The 16,569-nt window shown below is 37.9% G+C and overlaps 1 protein-coding gene across 1 annotated transcript in view; it reads right to left on the bottom strand.

The window, feature by feature from the left end:
- GRB14 (growth factor receptor-bound protein 14) overlaps positions 1-14,398 on the bottom strand; it is a 30,344-nt gene extending 15,946 nt beyond the window's left edge. The window contains exons 1-4 of the mRNA XM_010288319.1: positions 14,330-14,398; positions 11,587-11,743; positions 5,128-5,249; positions 3,130-3,204 (exon numbers count right to left, since the gene is read on the bottom strand). Coding sequence (XP_010286621.1) covers positions 3,130-3,204; positions 5,128-5,249; positions 11,587-11,743; positions 14,330-14,398 — 423 coding nt within the window. The remainder of the gene's footprint in view (positions 1-3,129; positions 3,205-5,127; positions 5,250-11,586; positions 11,744-14,329) is intronic.
- Positions 14,399-16,569: the final 2,171 nt, after the last annotated feature.

The raw sequence follows: 16,569 nt of genomic DNA on the forward strand, positions 1-16,569 counted from the left end.
TACAAATATAATTAAAAATTAAAAAACAGAATTACAAAATTGGAGAAATGTTATTCACAGACAAAAAGAAAATTAAAGAAACCTAGGATAAAATTTTGACCTTTCACAGTAATTTGAAAAAAAATAAATGTATTGACTTCAGTGAGGCTAGGATTTCACCTACTAACTCTGGAGGACCAAATTCTGTCCAGATTATCTATGCCATGCAGTCTATTCATTGGAAATGCTGTCATGAAGAAGAATACAAAAAGATCTAGTATGTACATTAATTCATCTAAAATAAGAGTTGCTCCAATAAGCAGACACTATTTTAAACAGGTCACAAGCACCATTTAAAATTACATTCAACGACAGTTTCACATCTAATTAGACCAAGTGAATTAATTTGTTGCCCACCTATGAAAGTTGTTAATTCTCAAAAAACAACCAACCAACCCACCCCAAATTCTCAAAATATTTCATTACTATGGGGAGAGGCGTCAGATTAAAAACTTTATATTACGTTCATTTTTGACACGTTTTAAAGGATCCATTTGCAAAAATACCCTAAAGCAAGTTCCAAATGATCCATACTGCCTACCACTAGGCATGTACATACAGTGTTGTGTCTCAGAGCAGCCATACTCTAATCAATATAGTAACACACTACTTTTATTTTTTTAGACTAAAGAATTTCATGTCAGAGATTGAGCCTCTCTCTTCGGTATACACAGACATTCGGTATATGTCAAACCTAGTAATTTTACTCAGCACATGCTAAATGGATAGGAGACAAGTAAACTTCTTTTGTTTCTCTTTTTGGTTTTGAGGCTGTTTAGATGCTCTGATTTAAAGTCATCAGCCAAAATACTCACTTTTTCACTTTCAATGAAAGTCAAGAAAAACATACTTAAAAAACATTTTACTTGCTTACAGCTCAATCCACAAAAAGCTCTAAAAGTATCAGAAGTGATTTTTGAATTGCTTGTAAGCACTGAGTTGTTAAAACTAATGTCTCTCTTGATACTTGACCAAGCACATCACAAATAATAATGCAAGCCCATTAACTTGTCTTAATGAAAGTTTCCAAGGAAATAGCAACTCACTGTAAACAATTTACCCAACAGCTTCTGCTGAAATGTGCATTACGGCTTCACAATCCACAAAGGTATTCTCTACTTTGTGCCTAGTAACTTTTATTTGACAAAATACAATTAAACAGACAATACAACATAAAATAGCAACAGAGGAGAGTTTGTAACAAATTTTTCACATTATCAAAATGGGATGTAACTGCATATATTTAGAATGATTCTTAATCTTACCCACAAGCTTTGCACACATTCTACGTATCACAATATGGGCCTAAGGAAGTTCTGTGCGAGAGCATACAGCAAACAGTTCCATTATAAAAGTCTTCATTATTTTTTTGAAACTACCAAATTACATTTGCGAGCAAAAAATATTGAGTTCTATTAGCACACTGGACAAGATTTTCTAAACTAAATGTTTACGTCAGACTGCAAAATGTATTTGCTATTTAGGTAGCAAAAGTGAACCAATTTTCATTAGATATGCAGCATCTTTTGAAATGACAGAGTTTTTATTTAGGTTTGTAAAAATGATTTACAGAATCTAGTATGCGTAAATCAAATTTAATTTGAAACGTTTTTTAACCTCCTGACTCACAACCGCTTCTATAAGGATATAACTATTTAAGAGAATAACGATTTGAGATTTAGTTCTTTAGTATTTTTCATTTACTGGTGAATGCTAAGGTAGAATGTATAATATAGATGCAAAAAAATTTTGTAATTTTTGTATTTCTTTCAGCTCTACCTTAAATGTCTTGTGTTACTATGTTGCCTTTCCAATCATTCTTTATCGCCAAAACTCACACACAGGGTTGTTGTCTTGAGACCAGTGAAAGTTCTTCTATTAATTAATTTTTCTAGTGACAAGCAAACAAGAGTGATGTGTATGTTTCCACCTTTATTACTCATTTTTCCCCTCTTTGAGAAGTAAGATGATGATCCCTGATATGGTCATTCTGTGAAATTATTCCCACTGTAAATTAAAATCTTTTGTTTGCTTAAAAGATGACTAACACTGAGTGACCTACCATATTTTTTTTTCGAAGGATACAGTAGCCTTCAAGCTAACAAATCATACTAGTCAGGCTAAATTTTCTGCTCATTAAGTTTAACCATTTAACTCTTTTTTATAGTCATTTGTATCACATTACCAGTTCCTCAGTATTCTACCAAGGCCTGCTGTTAAATAGGTGCTGAGTACTGCAGCACTTCACCTTTTTTAGAAAACAGTGTTTTTCACCTGAATCACAGAATCACTAGGTTGGAAAGGACCTTCAAGATCATCAAGTCCAACCATTAATCCAGCGCCACCGTGTCCCCTAAACCATGTCCTGAAGTGCCACATCCACACGTTTTCTGAACACTTCCAGAGATGGCGACTCCACCACCTCCCTGGGCAGCCTGTTCCAATGCTTGACCACCCTCTCAGTGAAGAAATTTTCGCTAATATCTAGTCTAAACCTCCCCTGGTGCGACTTGAGGCCATTTCCTCTCAACCCATCACTACTTAGTTGAGAGAAGAGACCAACACCCTCGTCGCCACAACCCCCTTTCAGGTAGTTGTAGAAAGCGATAAGGTCTCCTCTCAGCCTCCTCTTCTCCAGGCTAAACACCCCCAGTCCCCTCAGCCGCTCCTCATAAGACTTGTGCTCCAGACCCCTCACCAGCTTCGTTGCCCTTCCCTGGACACCCTCAAGCACCTCAGCATCCTTCTTGTAGTGAGGGGCCCAAAACTGAACACAGGATTCAAGGTGCAGCCTCACCAGTGAAGTATCTAATAAAGATATTAACCATTTTTATTGCATTTTTTCTGTTTTGGCACTCCTTCATTCTGAAAGAATGTGCAAATTTCCAAGCGTGGTCATCTAATAACTGTCTAGAAGGGAGACATCACTTCCTATCGCGTAAGGAAAGAAGTTATTAACCATGTTTTGAGCTATATAAAACAACCTACCAATAGATCCAACAGTGACAAAGAACTATGCCCACATGACACAGACAACACCACAGGAAATTCTGAGCTACGCTCACTCCTCTTCATTGAAAGACTACATACCTGTAATATCCCAGAGTGGCATACAGCTGCATTGGTCTCACTTGGAAAAGATATCATATGATCTGGAAAAAAGCTCTGTAACAATAATAATTTGTATCAAAGTTCCATAAAAATAAATATAAAACTTCCTGTATCTTTTGGACATAAAATTAAAGTTCTCAATGCAGCGCAGGACACTGCAGGTTCTCTGATCCAATAATTTAACCTTACCTTAATATCATTCGTAAAATTGTGATATCCTATATATAATTTGCTGAAAAACTTAGAATTTTGAGAAAACATAAATAGTCCCTGGAAGCAAGAGGCTTTCATACATCAATGCAAGTCATATTGCAGTACTTGGCCCTTACTGTTGTTGTTCTAGTAGTAATTTCCATTGCTGTTGATGTATTAGACTTGCCTGGGGATTCAATATGCTACAAAGTAGGGAGGATATGCACGACATGCTGAAAAATATATTGTTTTCTGTCATTTTCATTACACTAGAAACCCAGAAAAATATTTTTTAAGAACTTCCATTAATAGAGAACAAGTCTTCTCAAGTTTTTTTTCAATTGTCCATTTGGCATGATATGAATAAGAATTAACATAAAAATCTGACTACATCAGTATGGTGTGTCCACGTTAAAGTACCAATTTCATTATGAAGGAAAGCTCAAGGAGTAATTTATGGGACAGACTTGCAGCTGGGGAGTTCAGTATAGTCATGCAGATACTCACCAGCCAAGAGTTTGACCACTACTAATTTCTCAAGGCTTGGACAAGTTTGAAGCTGGGCCATCGCATGTCCACTGACTTTCATTTTTAATAAAACTGAACTACTGGTAGGGTTAATTTATATAAACTCATTTCTGCTAAAGCATTCTCGCTACATCTGGGACCACAGTACCCAGAAGAATGACTCAACAGGAACAGTAAGGACTCTGATTAGCCACAGCTGCTGATGCTAGTCATAGCATAGTGTCTGCTACACGCCACAGCTGGTTCCACTCACTGGTTAACCAATACACAAACATACTACTACTTTGAAAGCTTCTCTATTAACTGTAGACTATGCCAAGTTTAGAATTTTTCACTAGTGCAGTGATATGTCCATGTCAGGGGAGTACATGATTTGCCCAGAGAAACACAGGTGGAGCAAGAAAAAAAAACCCTCAGATCTCTTGTATCTTTTGTTATCTTAATATTTACCTTTTCATCCTTTTCACAGGTAGATAATTTGAGTTCCCTTCCATTTTTCACATCCTCATACATTTCTGCTATTTCTCCCTTTGACATCTGAAACAAGCTGACTTTATAAGAGGCAGCATTAGGAGTGATCCAAATAAATACACCACGCCTTTCAGCAGCCAGATGGTGAGTTTCTCCTGCTGAGTCAGGACTGCTTCCACGGCCTTTGCCACCAGCCAAGGTCTGAATCAGCAGCATTAACCTTTGGCAACATCCTTCAGTTAGGAGTTGTCTCTGCTCTCTTTCCATTCCTTACATATACTATCTTTGGCTTCACTTTCACATACTCCTAATAGGTTATGGCTGCTCATCGTCTTTTGTGTCATATAGCTGCAGCTGTGAGAAGTTGCCATTGGGCAGCGCTGGGCCATAACATCTGATTTTTGCTTTAACAATCAAATCATCTTTGCTATGGATGCTACTCCTCACGCTGGTTAATTTTATACTTTGTTGTCACTTGATGGAAACTTCACTCAATTTCAAAAATTTTATTTTGTCGCAGGTCTGTGTGCAAACTTCAATAAAGTTAAACCCATGTCTGCCCTCCTCACCCCCCCAAAAAAGTATGAATATGGATGTTTTACAATTGCAACATAGGGACCGGCCAACAGTTACACGCACTACAATAAATTCCTATCTTCCATACATTCCCTCCCAGTTATTCCTTTGGATTCATGTTACATTAACAGCTTTACGCTCTGCCTGTGTTTAACAGCAGAGACTATTCTGCAGCAACAGCAATTGCACCACTTCACAGATAGGACTTACCAGTGGATTTTTAAAAAACTCATACTTGGCATAATTTTTTCTAAAATACAGTTTGTTTTCCTCTTCCATTACCCAATTTGACTGGACTTCCATCACTAATTCATGGTCCTCTATAGCTCTTCCTGTAAAAAACCCAAACAAATTAAAAAAACACAACACATAAACCTGCACTTAAGAGTAGAAAGTGAAAAGACAAAGGTCAGGCAATAAAAGTATTATTAAAGTAATTTAAACAAACACAAAACATGAAACAAGCAATCTGAACACAGCACATTAATCAGGTCCATGTTACACCAAGTTACTCTTCCACCTCATTAGGGTGCAACTTCTGAGGTAGGTCACATGTGGGGTGTTTTGTTTGTGTTTTGCTGCTGTTGTTTTCCTTTACAGGGGCAGCTGAGGGCTATATCCCATTTCATGGCCAAATCCATGTTCTCCCTGCAGAAGCCGGGCAGTTCCGGCTGAGTGGCGCATGGGGCAGCAGGCAGCAGACCACTTTCACCCATCCACTCAGCCTGTCTGGGGTGTCAGGAATGTCTTTCTAACGGTCCTTTCTCTAGTACATCATTTGTAAAGTGAAACTTATCTGCAATATAGAATAGCATTAATTTGTTGTCTTCTTCCCCAGGCCCCTACTATGTCCTGAAGCATTTCTAAAACTGCAAATGAACTTAGGGTATCTCAGTGTTTCAATAGTTTTGCACAAACCAGCAATACTGGGTATTTTAGCAGCTGCAGAATTAACGTATGCAAAAAGAATGGTAAAAGTAAGCCATGAAAAAAACCTAAAAAACCAAAACAAAAAAATAACCTACAAAGTGAATCCTAATGTATAGTTTGGCTTTGCAGTGGGGCAAAGGGAAGAAAAGGCACAGAATTCAGTTATTTGTACCACAGCACCGGCATTCAGAATGAGTATTCTCACTCCTGTAGACTGCTTCTGCCACTCAGATACTTGAGTAAATCTTTTGATTTTACAGCAATATGAAATATACTTATAGGAAAGATACAGATTTTAAGAACTTTCCCATAGATGTGTTGTGTATGTTTACATGTTGCAGACTGAGTAATGCAATGGGACTACTCTTAGTGTAGGAAGTTAAGCATAAATCCTGAAAGACTATGGATAGTTTCTGTACAATATTATTCATACTGCCTTTTTTTAGTAAATTTCAGCAAATTATGAAATCATGGATCATCAAAATACAAACATGCTTCCAAATAAGTATACAGTTTTTGTGGCCACTTGTACTTTGCTGTGGACTCAAACTAATGAGAACAAGATGGAGTTAGGCAAAGTTGTAGATTTTATTTAAATGATCATTGGCACCTCCAAATTTAAATTACACTCCAACAATGAGTTACAGTTAAGAATAGGTTTGAGATCTAAACTTATGTCTCCCTGCCAATTACAGGGTTTTAATATCCAATTCTGATCATGGTTTCAAAGGGGAAAGCCAATTAAAAATATACTATAAAACCATGTAACAATTTTCTGATCACATTTTCTATGCTTCATTATCATAAGGGATCTTATGGTATACTTTAAATGAATGTTCATGCTTTCATATCTGCCTGTTGTTAGAAACTTTTTAAAAAATCATAACAGATTGAAGAATAGTATAGTTCTTTTTTAAACTTAATTAGGCATAACATTAAATTAATATAAATGGTAAATTTTTGCAAGTGGTCCTGGCTCAACAGAGCCTAACTTTTGTAAAGTGTAGCACGCACAACCTTCTAAGAGATAAAAATCAAACTTCAAATCTGAACTCATTAAAGCCTCTTTAGAACTACAGCATCTTTTTATTGATCTTTTGCCACCCCTTTCACCACGTCACTTCATGCTTCTGCCTTGTCCAGTCTGGTGGGTAACAGCCTGCAAATCTGTAAGCTTCTTCAGGAAGTTTCCTGCTAGCAAATTTAGAGACAATGCAGCCATTCAGCTAAATTTCACCTCAGCAGGAAAACATCAAGCTCATGACTAGCAGAGGACAAAGCACTCTCATGATCTACAGATCAAGTAGGGAAAAGTTAAACTTCCATTGAATTTAACTCCGGCTTGAGCCCATAAAGGAGGAGATTAAGGATGCTACATGAACCTCACGTTCTGTAACCAGAACAAATGAAGCAATAAAAACATAAAGCAATTCAGAAAACAAAAAATATCCCAAAAAAACTGAAAGAAAAGTGAGCATTTTAAAATCTTGTACAGGCTGCTCTACTCCAAAACACATTCTTCAGATGCAAGGGTGAAGAGACACTAAAGAACCAAAGCTCTTACTCAAAACCAGCATTATTTTTCCTTTCAGTTTTATAGAGAGAAAGTGTTCCTCTGGGATGACATTTAAAACTCTTAAATGCTTGGCATTGTGACATTTAAGAAAATACCATTTCCTCAAGACTTACTTCTCGGTACAAAAATAAGACATTCTGCATCACCCCAGTGCATGGGTAAGGATGCTGGTATCTCTTTTAAGGTGTCACATCACAGAATATTTTACAATTGATACAACTTACTTTCTTGAAGGAACTGAAAGACTGAGTCAGTGCCCTTCAAATCACTGAATGTTGCCATGAAAAAGTTGCACTTTGGTTTTAGTTAGATAGTTTTTTCTCTTCCAGCTAGACTGGAGAGTTTCTACCTTCCTCTCTACCACCTCGTTATTACTACTATCTCTAACATGAAGCGCACCTGCTACAGTCCAAAACAAGGTCTCCTTAACTATGGAAAGTAACTAAAGCACAAGAAAGAATATTTAATATTGAAGTGCATGACAGAACACATTTCAAATAGCCACCCACAGGTGGGAAAAGGGGGAAAAGATTTAAACTAAATAAAAACCAGAAAAGCCATTACCCAGTACTATTGCAGAGATAGTGCTGTGTGAGCCTTCCCACAGGCTAACTAAAAGAATGCAGACAGTGAAATCAAAAATGAGTCTGAAACACAATGATGATATGCCTGGCCAAGGCACTACTGCCTACTCAAAGAGGAACCCTAGAACACAAGTCTACTGAGCTGCAGAAGCAAATGGAAAACTGTTTACAGTCAACACAAGAATTTCTTACTAGAAAAGGAAACATTTCAGGACAAAGACACTATTTTTCTTAAAAAGGAGAACAGCTATGGAAAACTGATCTGTTTTCACAGCCTGCCCTGTACAGGGGAATTGCAGTGGAAGTATGAGACTCCAACACCAAGGTACCTGGTGGTAGGGATGACATGATATCATATTTCAGCTGTCTTGAATAATCTTAGACAAGGTGAAAAACATGCAAACATTTATTTGAGTTCAATAGCTTGGGACAAAAAGGACGCATACCAGAAGCACACAGTTCTGAAATATTTTGCTATTTATAGCGTCGTAATAACCATACTCCAGGTGTCTGAAATAGAGCCCAGGGTACTGCAGAACTTCCGAGGTGGTTGGGAAGGCTGGGGATCCTGGGTGGCGAGGCAGTGGCAGTGGGCTGTGCGCAGCGTGGGTGCCCCACGGCAGGCAGGTGGGCTGCACCGGCTGGTGTCCCGGGGAAGCGGCGCAGGGGGGCGAATCACCTCTCCTGCCCACTGGCCCAGAGTCAACACCACCCGGTCAGCACTTGCCATGCAATGCGGTGAGGACACAACCACGCTTAATTTTCAACAATACAGTTCCACACTAAAGGGCACATACATTTGTGAAAACAGCAACATACAGACTGTGGTTTTATGTTTTCTTTTGGGTGGGATTTTTTTTTTTTTCCCCTTTTTTAACCTTCACATGCAGATACTTCCACATAGCAATGAAGGCACACTCCGGTGATGTAATTAATGTCTGTCTTGATTAAAAGCAGAACGCTGTGCTCAGCTCACTAAGATTCATGCAATCACATCCAATTCAGGAGTATTCAGATAGCTGTTAGATATTAAAGAAAATGTTCACTAATTGATGAATGAATTATTAATCCCCATCATACTGGAATTTACACAGACACACACACTCACTCACTCACAGTACTTCTCCTTTCTATATCCATTCATTTAACTTGGGAGCAGCAAAAGACTGTCCAGATTTCCATGGGTAAAACATACAACAAAATAATAAATAGAAAACAGCCCAAAACCAAATCATCATTTGAAAAATATTTGTTCACACTACTCATCCAGTGCTTAAGAATATACTTAATGCAAGTCAAGATCAATATGCTAAACCTTTCCAACAAAAAACAGATCTAAAAGTATCATAAAAATAAATACATTATTATTCAGTATTATTAAAAAAGAGGATATCTCACATTTTTCTTTCCTTGGCTAGTAATGTTGAATCGCCATCCTCATCATCTAGGAAATAATTTTATATTAAAAGTGAACAATTCACCTTTTTCTAAAATTATGCCCAAAGCAGCTGGAGCTTGTATGTATGAAGACTGTACGGTGAATGCAGGTCTTCAGCAATTTTGAAAATTTCAGGATCTTAGGAAAAGAAACTTCACTAATGATTTGATATTGAAATCTTCAAAGAAATCTTTCAGACTAAAGCAAACACACTATTTGACAAAGAGTGTATCAAGCAAATAAACAAACCTGGAGAAACAATGCCACTATTTTGCTGGGCATGGTTTGTCAAAAGTGTTTTCTTCAATAGTTACTATGCTACTTAAACACCAGCCACACTAAAAACCACAGAAAACACTTCTACTATTTATATAGTAGTGTTGTCTAAAGCCGTTTTTATACCTCCTCTTCTGCAGCAGTCAGTCATTTACAGCCTCGACCCAGATTTAACTGTGACCTTACTCAGAGCTGGAAGCATCTTACAACCGATACATTCAGTGCAAAAGGTTATAAATATCTTTGAAATGTTACAAAGCAAGAAAAAAAAATTGAAAAACGTTTGTGGCTGCCTTCATAGGATAAAGGAGCAGAAAAGGGCAGAAAACTGTTTTAGCTTTTGTAGTTCATCTGTAAAATACAGCTGTTAAACATAATACAGTTGGAGATGCACAGTCAAGTTTATTTTACATAAATGCACGAGTCCAGATTCCCTAGATACATACACAGAAAGGGAGTTTAACAATAGCTCTTAGCCATATATAAATATCCGGGGGGTGTTGTGGGGGTTTTTTTTTGGTGGTGGTGGTGTGTGTTTCTTTTAAAAATTAATTACCAGGTATCAGTGCAGTCTCTTCTGAGAACTAAGGACTCCAAAGAGTTTTGTATGTATTTTAGAATGCAGGAAAGTCCCCAAAACATCCTCTTTCCCAAGCCACACTTTGGACTAGCAGCTGGAACTGCCCTTGAGGTTGCAGTAGTAGTACTACCTTAGGTAACTCTAGTACAGTGCCAAAGTTCAAGAATAATAAGGAAACTTTAAGTGACATGAAATTAAAACCAGATTTTTTATGGTATTTGTCTTCTAGTAGATTTTTCTGATATAATTCCCCATCAAAACCAAACAATACAGTACTGAAACATAGTGCTGTAAAAGCAAGTAAGATTGTCTGACGAGTATCAGTTCAATCCTACATCCTAGCAGTGGGCTGCTAAACTCATCTTTAGCAGAGTAAAGTCTTTCCTGCAAGTGTGTTCTGCATTTTTACATCTCTGCAAAGACCTCTGTTCTCCCTATATTTAATTTGTCTTAATGTGTTTTTATACTGCAAATTACATCTATACACTACAAAAAGGAACAGAGACCAGAAGTTAAAATTATAGTTGTGATCTGAACCACCTTTTAAACTGTATAATAGAAAAAGGGTTTTTTTATTACACTAGAGGAACACTGATGGTGTGGAACAAGTTCACAGAGTTTCATTTCCAGCAACTTAAATAATACGCATAAAGTCACTTCAACACAGTTCATTGGTCCATAACTGGAAGTTTAGAAGAATGGTTTTGTTTTGCTTTTTAAGCAGTCCTGTCCCAGAGTTCACAATAAATCTAGCCAAACTGATTGTGCTGAATGAAAATACTGACAGCCTGCTCTGACGTTGTTTCTGAAGACTGAGTCCTATTATCCAGACAGAATAGCACTGTGTAACTGCTTTCTGTCCTTGATGTCAGAGATTTCACTCAGGTGTGTTGCGAACAATAAAGATTTTATTTGCAATTAAAGTAACCCAAGTCTCGCTAGAGATAAGCGGGAAATACCATTAAAAGTCGAAGAACCGCCAAAGAAAAGCGAGGTAAGAGCAAGGAGTAATTTGCAGTGAGAACCTTAATAGTCAGTGTCCTCAAAATCACTTACAGATGCAGATCAAGCAGCATGAGGCAAATGTACTATGACAAAATGTACTTTCTAACTATGCTTTCAAAAGAAGAGAAACACAAGCAACAACCCCCCCAAAAAAAGAACAAATTCACACAATTCTCCCATCATTTTTTTCCAAGGCTTTCTATTACAATTGTACCTCTATGTGAAAATGAAAACCAAACTCCTCATTTACTGCCATACCATTGTATAATATCAGTCTTACCTAAACCTGTGTGGGCAAGTTGTTCAAACAGAGTCCAGCTGTGGTCATCAATATAGTGGTTCTTCAATATCAACAACTGACATACATCCCTGGCTGTTACATCACTTGGTACTTCCAAAGCTCTGCTGGTATCATCTTCACTATACACTTTAATTACCTGCAATAATTAAAAAAGCTAAAATATCCGTAAGTTTAATCTTTGATTCAGTTAGTCCAAATATGTTCCTCTCTCAGCTTCATGACTGAGACAAGAACCTATACATGTAGGATGCAATACTAAAGACAGCCATTTCTCTCTAGTGCAATGTTCACAATTTTGTAATTGAGAACAAAACAGCTGAACAAAGCACATCCCACTTCTAAATGTGGCTACTGGACATCCCTTACCACAGGACAGTGGACACATTCACTTTAAAAAAACAAAATTGTAATGGAGAGGTAAATAAATCTGGTGAAACTGTACTTTCTTATGTAAGGTAAGGAAGAAACCACAGAGGGTAATCAGTGAAACTGATGAACTCTATGACTGCAGATTTGATAGAGTTAGTTCAGAGAACCACAATCATATTCAAGACGCTCAGAATTCTATAGACAATAAAAATACAAGATGCTACAGAGCTACTTCAAATATTGACAAGCAAGAACTGGAACTATAAGCAAAAAAAAGGCATATATACATACATGCAGAACCAAAAATGTCATACATGGAAAAGAATTACCATCATATGAGGACCAGGAAAGTAAACAACATGTTTCAGAAGATGTACGTGCAAAAAAAATCTCACAAAGTAGACAATTTTTATCATGTTTTATCTCAGTATTTTTCCAAGTTTCTTTATTCTAAGTATGTTGGGGAGTAAGGGAAGGAGGGAAATATAAACTCTCATGACTTATAGTTGTCAGTTTTACTTTCACATTTCAGTAAAAATTCGTATTTTTCAACATTGGTTCACGTTTTACACTCCTGAGTAACAGGTGTCCATTAAGTTTTTGAAGATGTAAAGCTTGAACTGAACCTGCTTATGCTTAGTTTCAAATGAAGAGGCTGAGGAAGTCTTATTGCATATTGACTGTTTGAAAGAAGGCATGAACATTTTTTGCTGTATTTTCTTTCTCTGGAGGAGAATGAACCAGTGAATCAGATGAATCAGCAAGTTGGATGGAATTGATGCAAATCACTATGCCCTGTCTTCGTAAGCTCTGCACAGTAACTAATCCCATTAAATACAGAGGTTTTTGTGATATAAGAGTAGAAAGTCATTTCATATTCCTCACAGCAGTCAAGAAACTCAATACTCTGTTAGGCTTCCTCATTTTTTAAAAGTAGACAAAGCAGAAAAAGCGACAAACATTGAGGCTGCTGACACATGGATCAGCTCTTATCTGTGGTACTGTATGTTGGAATAGAGCCATGGTCCCTAAAATAAAAATGATGTTTGAGATTTTGTTATAAACACAAACAGGCAAGTAAAAATGAGGGTAGATATAGAAGATTTGATGCAACATTAAACATGTCATAAAAGTCTTCCAGGTACTCAGAAACACATTAAGTGATGCAGTCTGGAATGCATCTTTTTTACTCTGTATTTTCAAACAAGCATTTTCACCCAAAAGCCACTCAACATCATGAGATTGGGACATGAATTCACCTTTAAGAATGGGATTTATTCCCCAGTATTTACATTTTCTACTAGTGCAAAGTAACACTGAGCAACATTATTCCCCCTCTACCAGAACAGCAGGATCTGAATGCCTATCCCCAGTGCAGTGCCTGCTGCGCACTGTGCCAATGGAAACACTGAGCAGCTCGCTTGCAAGTGACAGTCTGGCCGCAACAGCAAGGACCTCAGCACAGGCTAAACTACCCTGCCTGTCAAAGCACAGACACCCTCAAAACAAAGGGTGTCCAAGATGTTTTTAATTTTTCTCAAAAATCAGTCTCAGTTTATTCAATTTATCCGTATTTATCAGAATACATGACACACCTCATCTGAACATTATGCACAAAACCTAAATAGCATTGTAAACCCTTCATTAAGCATCAGGACACAAGGTCTTACTTTAAAGACAAACAAGCATGTTATCGTCAGTCAGTCCTTAATTGCTGCCTTACTAAACACATGTTCATTTCAAGCATCTAATGAAAATCAGCAAGGTATTGTTGCCCTAACCTGTTACAGCGGCTCCTTCTCTGCTTTGTGCCTAAGTTGGTAGGAACGTTAGCAAGGAGCTGCAACCGTACGTCCTCCCACCTGCTGCTCTCCCACTGATGGGGGGAGAGGAAAAAAAAAGAAAAAAATCAGGTCAGCTCACCCATGTTTTCCAAACGTCAGAACAAAGGAAAGAGGACTCCACTTGAAAACCATGTAGAGATTGAAGTACACTGATGGCCTTACTCCTCTCCAAAAAACCGCTTTTATCTATGGAAATACATATATGGCAGTTCTGGTACAAACTTTGGCCGTGCATATTAAATAAGCATGAAGTCCATTATGATTTGCTTTAATATTTCAGATGATATATGATGACAGTCCAAGAGTTCCACAGAAGGTTCAGCCACCCTTGCCACACCACCGATCTCCAGGATATGGCAAACATTAAAATCATGCCTCTAAAGTGGTGAAAATCTCTCTCTACTCATGAATCAACCGCCTCAAAGCACAGTCTTCCAGGGAAAACAGGCAGAGCATGGAGAAAGTCAATCCAAGGTTTCCACAGGCCTAAGCTACAGGCCAGTACTTACCTTTAATACAAAAGGCAAAAAGACCACATCAATATTAAATTCAACGACCAATACTGCCAAAGCAGCCATGGTTGGTGGCTATGGTTGGTTTTATAAGATGTCTATGCTTTGGCAGCATTCCCACCGCTGAGCAAGTGAGACAGGGAACAAAGCAGCCTGCTTGCAGTAGGGTCTTGTACCAGACACACAACTTAAACTCCTACTCCAGTCACACAGAAATTATGTTCTGCAGTTCAGGATAAACCAGCATGAATTATTTACATTCCTGTAGTATTTACAAGGATTCAAAGACTGAATTAGAAGAGGTGTCTGGCAGGGTGCACTATGAATGGGATGGAGGGCTGTACAGGTGAGTAGACAAAACAGCATCCCATCACCTTAAAATGTGTCCTACCTTGGGCAGCACTGAAGGTCGAGGACAGCTTCATTAGCCTCTCCAGCAAGTCTGTGTCAGGATGAATCTAATAGATTTTACAGGCTGAAGTGCCAGGAAGGAGAGAGACCATGCGTAGGTGGGGAAAGGAAGGGGGAGAATTAAAGTGACTTCCCTTGTGTTTACTAGATAGTTGTTGTAGGTCCCTTCTGACTTAAATATTCTATTCTATTTCTCCATATTCTCACAATAAAACCAGGGTGAGAATCCACACCAGCACCCTGGCTAGGGATGCTGCCAGCATGTAGTAGCAACTACAGTTTTCTCCAGGTACTCATCAAGGTAGGTAGTATGCTGGTTTTACAGCAAGAGCACGTACAGCCCATGCCGAGGCCCTTGACGGACGATTTTTACAGAAATTCTTTTTAAAAGGGTTAAGAGTTGCAGTGCAGATGACTACAGTCTTATTGCTGAACAAATAGAAAAGACTTTTTAAAATGCTGAAGACAGCAACACAAGTCATGATAATGAGCTGCCTGCGGCCATTCAACTCAGGGAGTGGGAAGCCTTGGAGGTGGCCTTGGACTACAGCACAGCTAAAACAAAACAACACAACACAAGAACAACAACAACAAAAAAAGGAGAAAAAAACCCAGATTTTATATTCTCTGTGGGTATTCTCACTTGGCTTTCTTAGTATAGGGAAATAAATCCTGTGCAAGTCTACGACAACAGATCACCCCAGCTCACAGCTACGACATGCTACTTTATAAAACACAAATGCTGTGCCCTTTTTCTCTTCCTTGCAAGGGATTCAAATACAGCAGAAGACAACAGACAGGCAGTCACCTACAGACCCTTCTGAACTTCTGTTACAGTTTTAGTTTAATGAATTGAATGTGACGGTGTAAATCTCATCAGACTGAGAGTGACCTTTGAGGAGTTTTTTAATTAGAAAAAGTTGCTCAGTCCGTGCTTTCTGCTGTGCTTGAAGCAAAGTCTCTTGTAGGATTTGTTGGGAATGTATTTGTTCCAAGAGGAGTGGATCACATGGAAAAGAATAAATTCAAAATCTCATTTTTCCTGGGAAATATTTTGCAATAAAAGCTTAGCTTCCCAGAAGTAGAGGGTGCTCCAAGAATTAAAGGGTGGCAGGATTACGCTGAAGATGAAGTTATGCTGACCTCCTACAGAGATGAAGAAACTTGAGTAACCACTTTATTTTTATTACCCGTTATCATCATGCATTAGGCTGGCCAGTCATCCCCACTCTCTTCCATTTTTTCCCCTGAAAATTTGTCTGAGAAGTAGCACACAAGAAAAGAGCTACTAATTGAGAACAAACTGTCATTACAGTTTTCATTACCATACATTCTCAATCTTTGTTCTAAAGCAAGCTATTTAACTTCCCTTGCCAACACATATTAGTAGACAGTTAGAAAAAGTTGGCTCAGTAGTGCTCATACCTTCTTCTTTCCTGTCTAATTCATAAATACAAGGAGATTTTAGTTCTTCCCAAGGTCAGAAAAAGAAACAACTCAGTATCTTCCATTTAAGCCACTGGAAATAAGAAATTAGCAGCTCCAAGATCTTCTTATAAGAAGAGGAAAGCACCAAGATGAGCATGACAAACATTAATAATTTCCATTGCCTATGGGAATAAGCAAGGAGGTATAGCTTTCCGACGCATCCTCTTTCCATTTTTCAATATATTAAAAATCAACGAAGATCCCAGAAATCTTGCTTCAAAATAAAATATATTACTGTTTGTATTTCACTAATCATCTGAACTCAGAATATGAAATCAATATTGACAAATACAACTTAGTATTTAACACAGAAAAGGATAAAGCACACACTAGATTTT

This window comes from Phaethon lepturus, unplaced genomic scaffold (assembly GCF_000687285.1).
Source record: "Phaethon lepturus isolate BGI_N335 unplaced genomic scaffold, ASM68728v1 scaffold40225, whole genome shotgun sequence".
Classification (NCBI taxonomy): Eukaryota; Metazoa; Chordata; class Aves; order Phaethontiformes; family Phaethontidae; genus Phaethon; species Phaethon lepturus.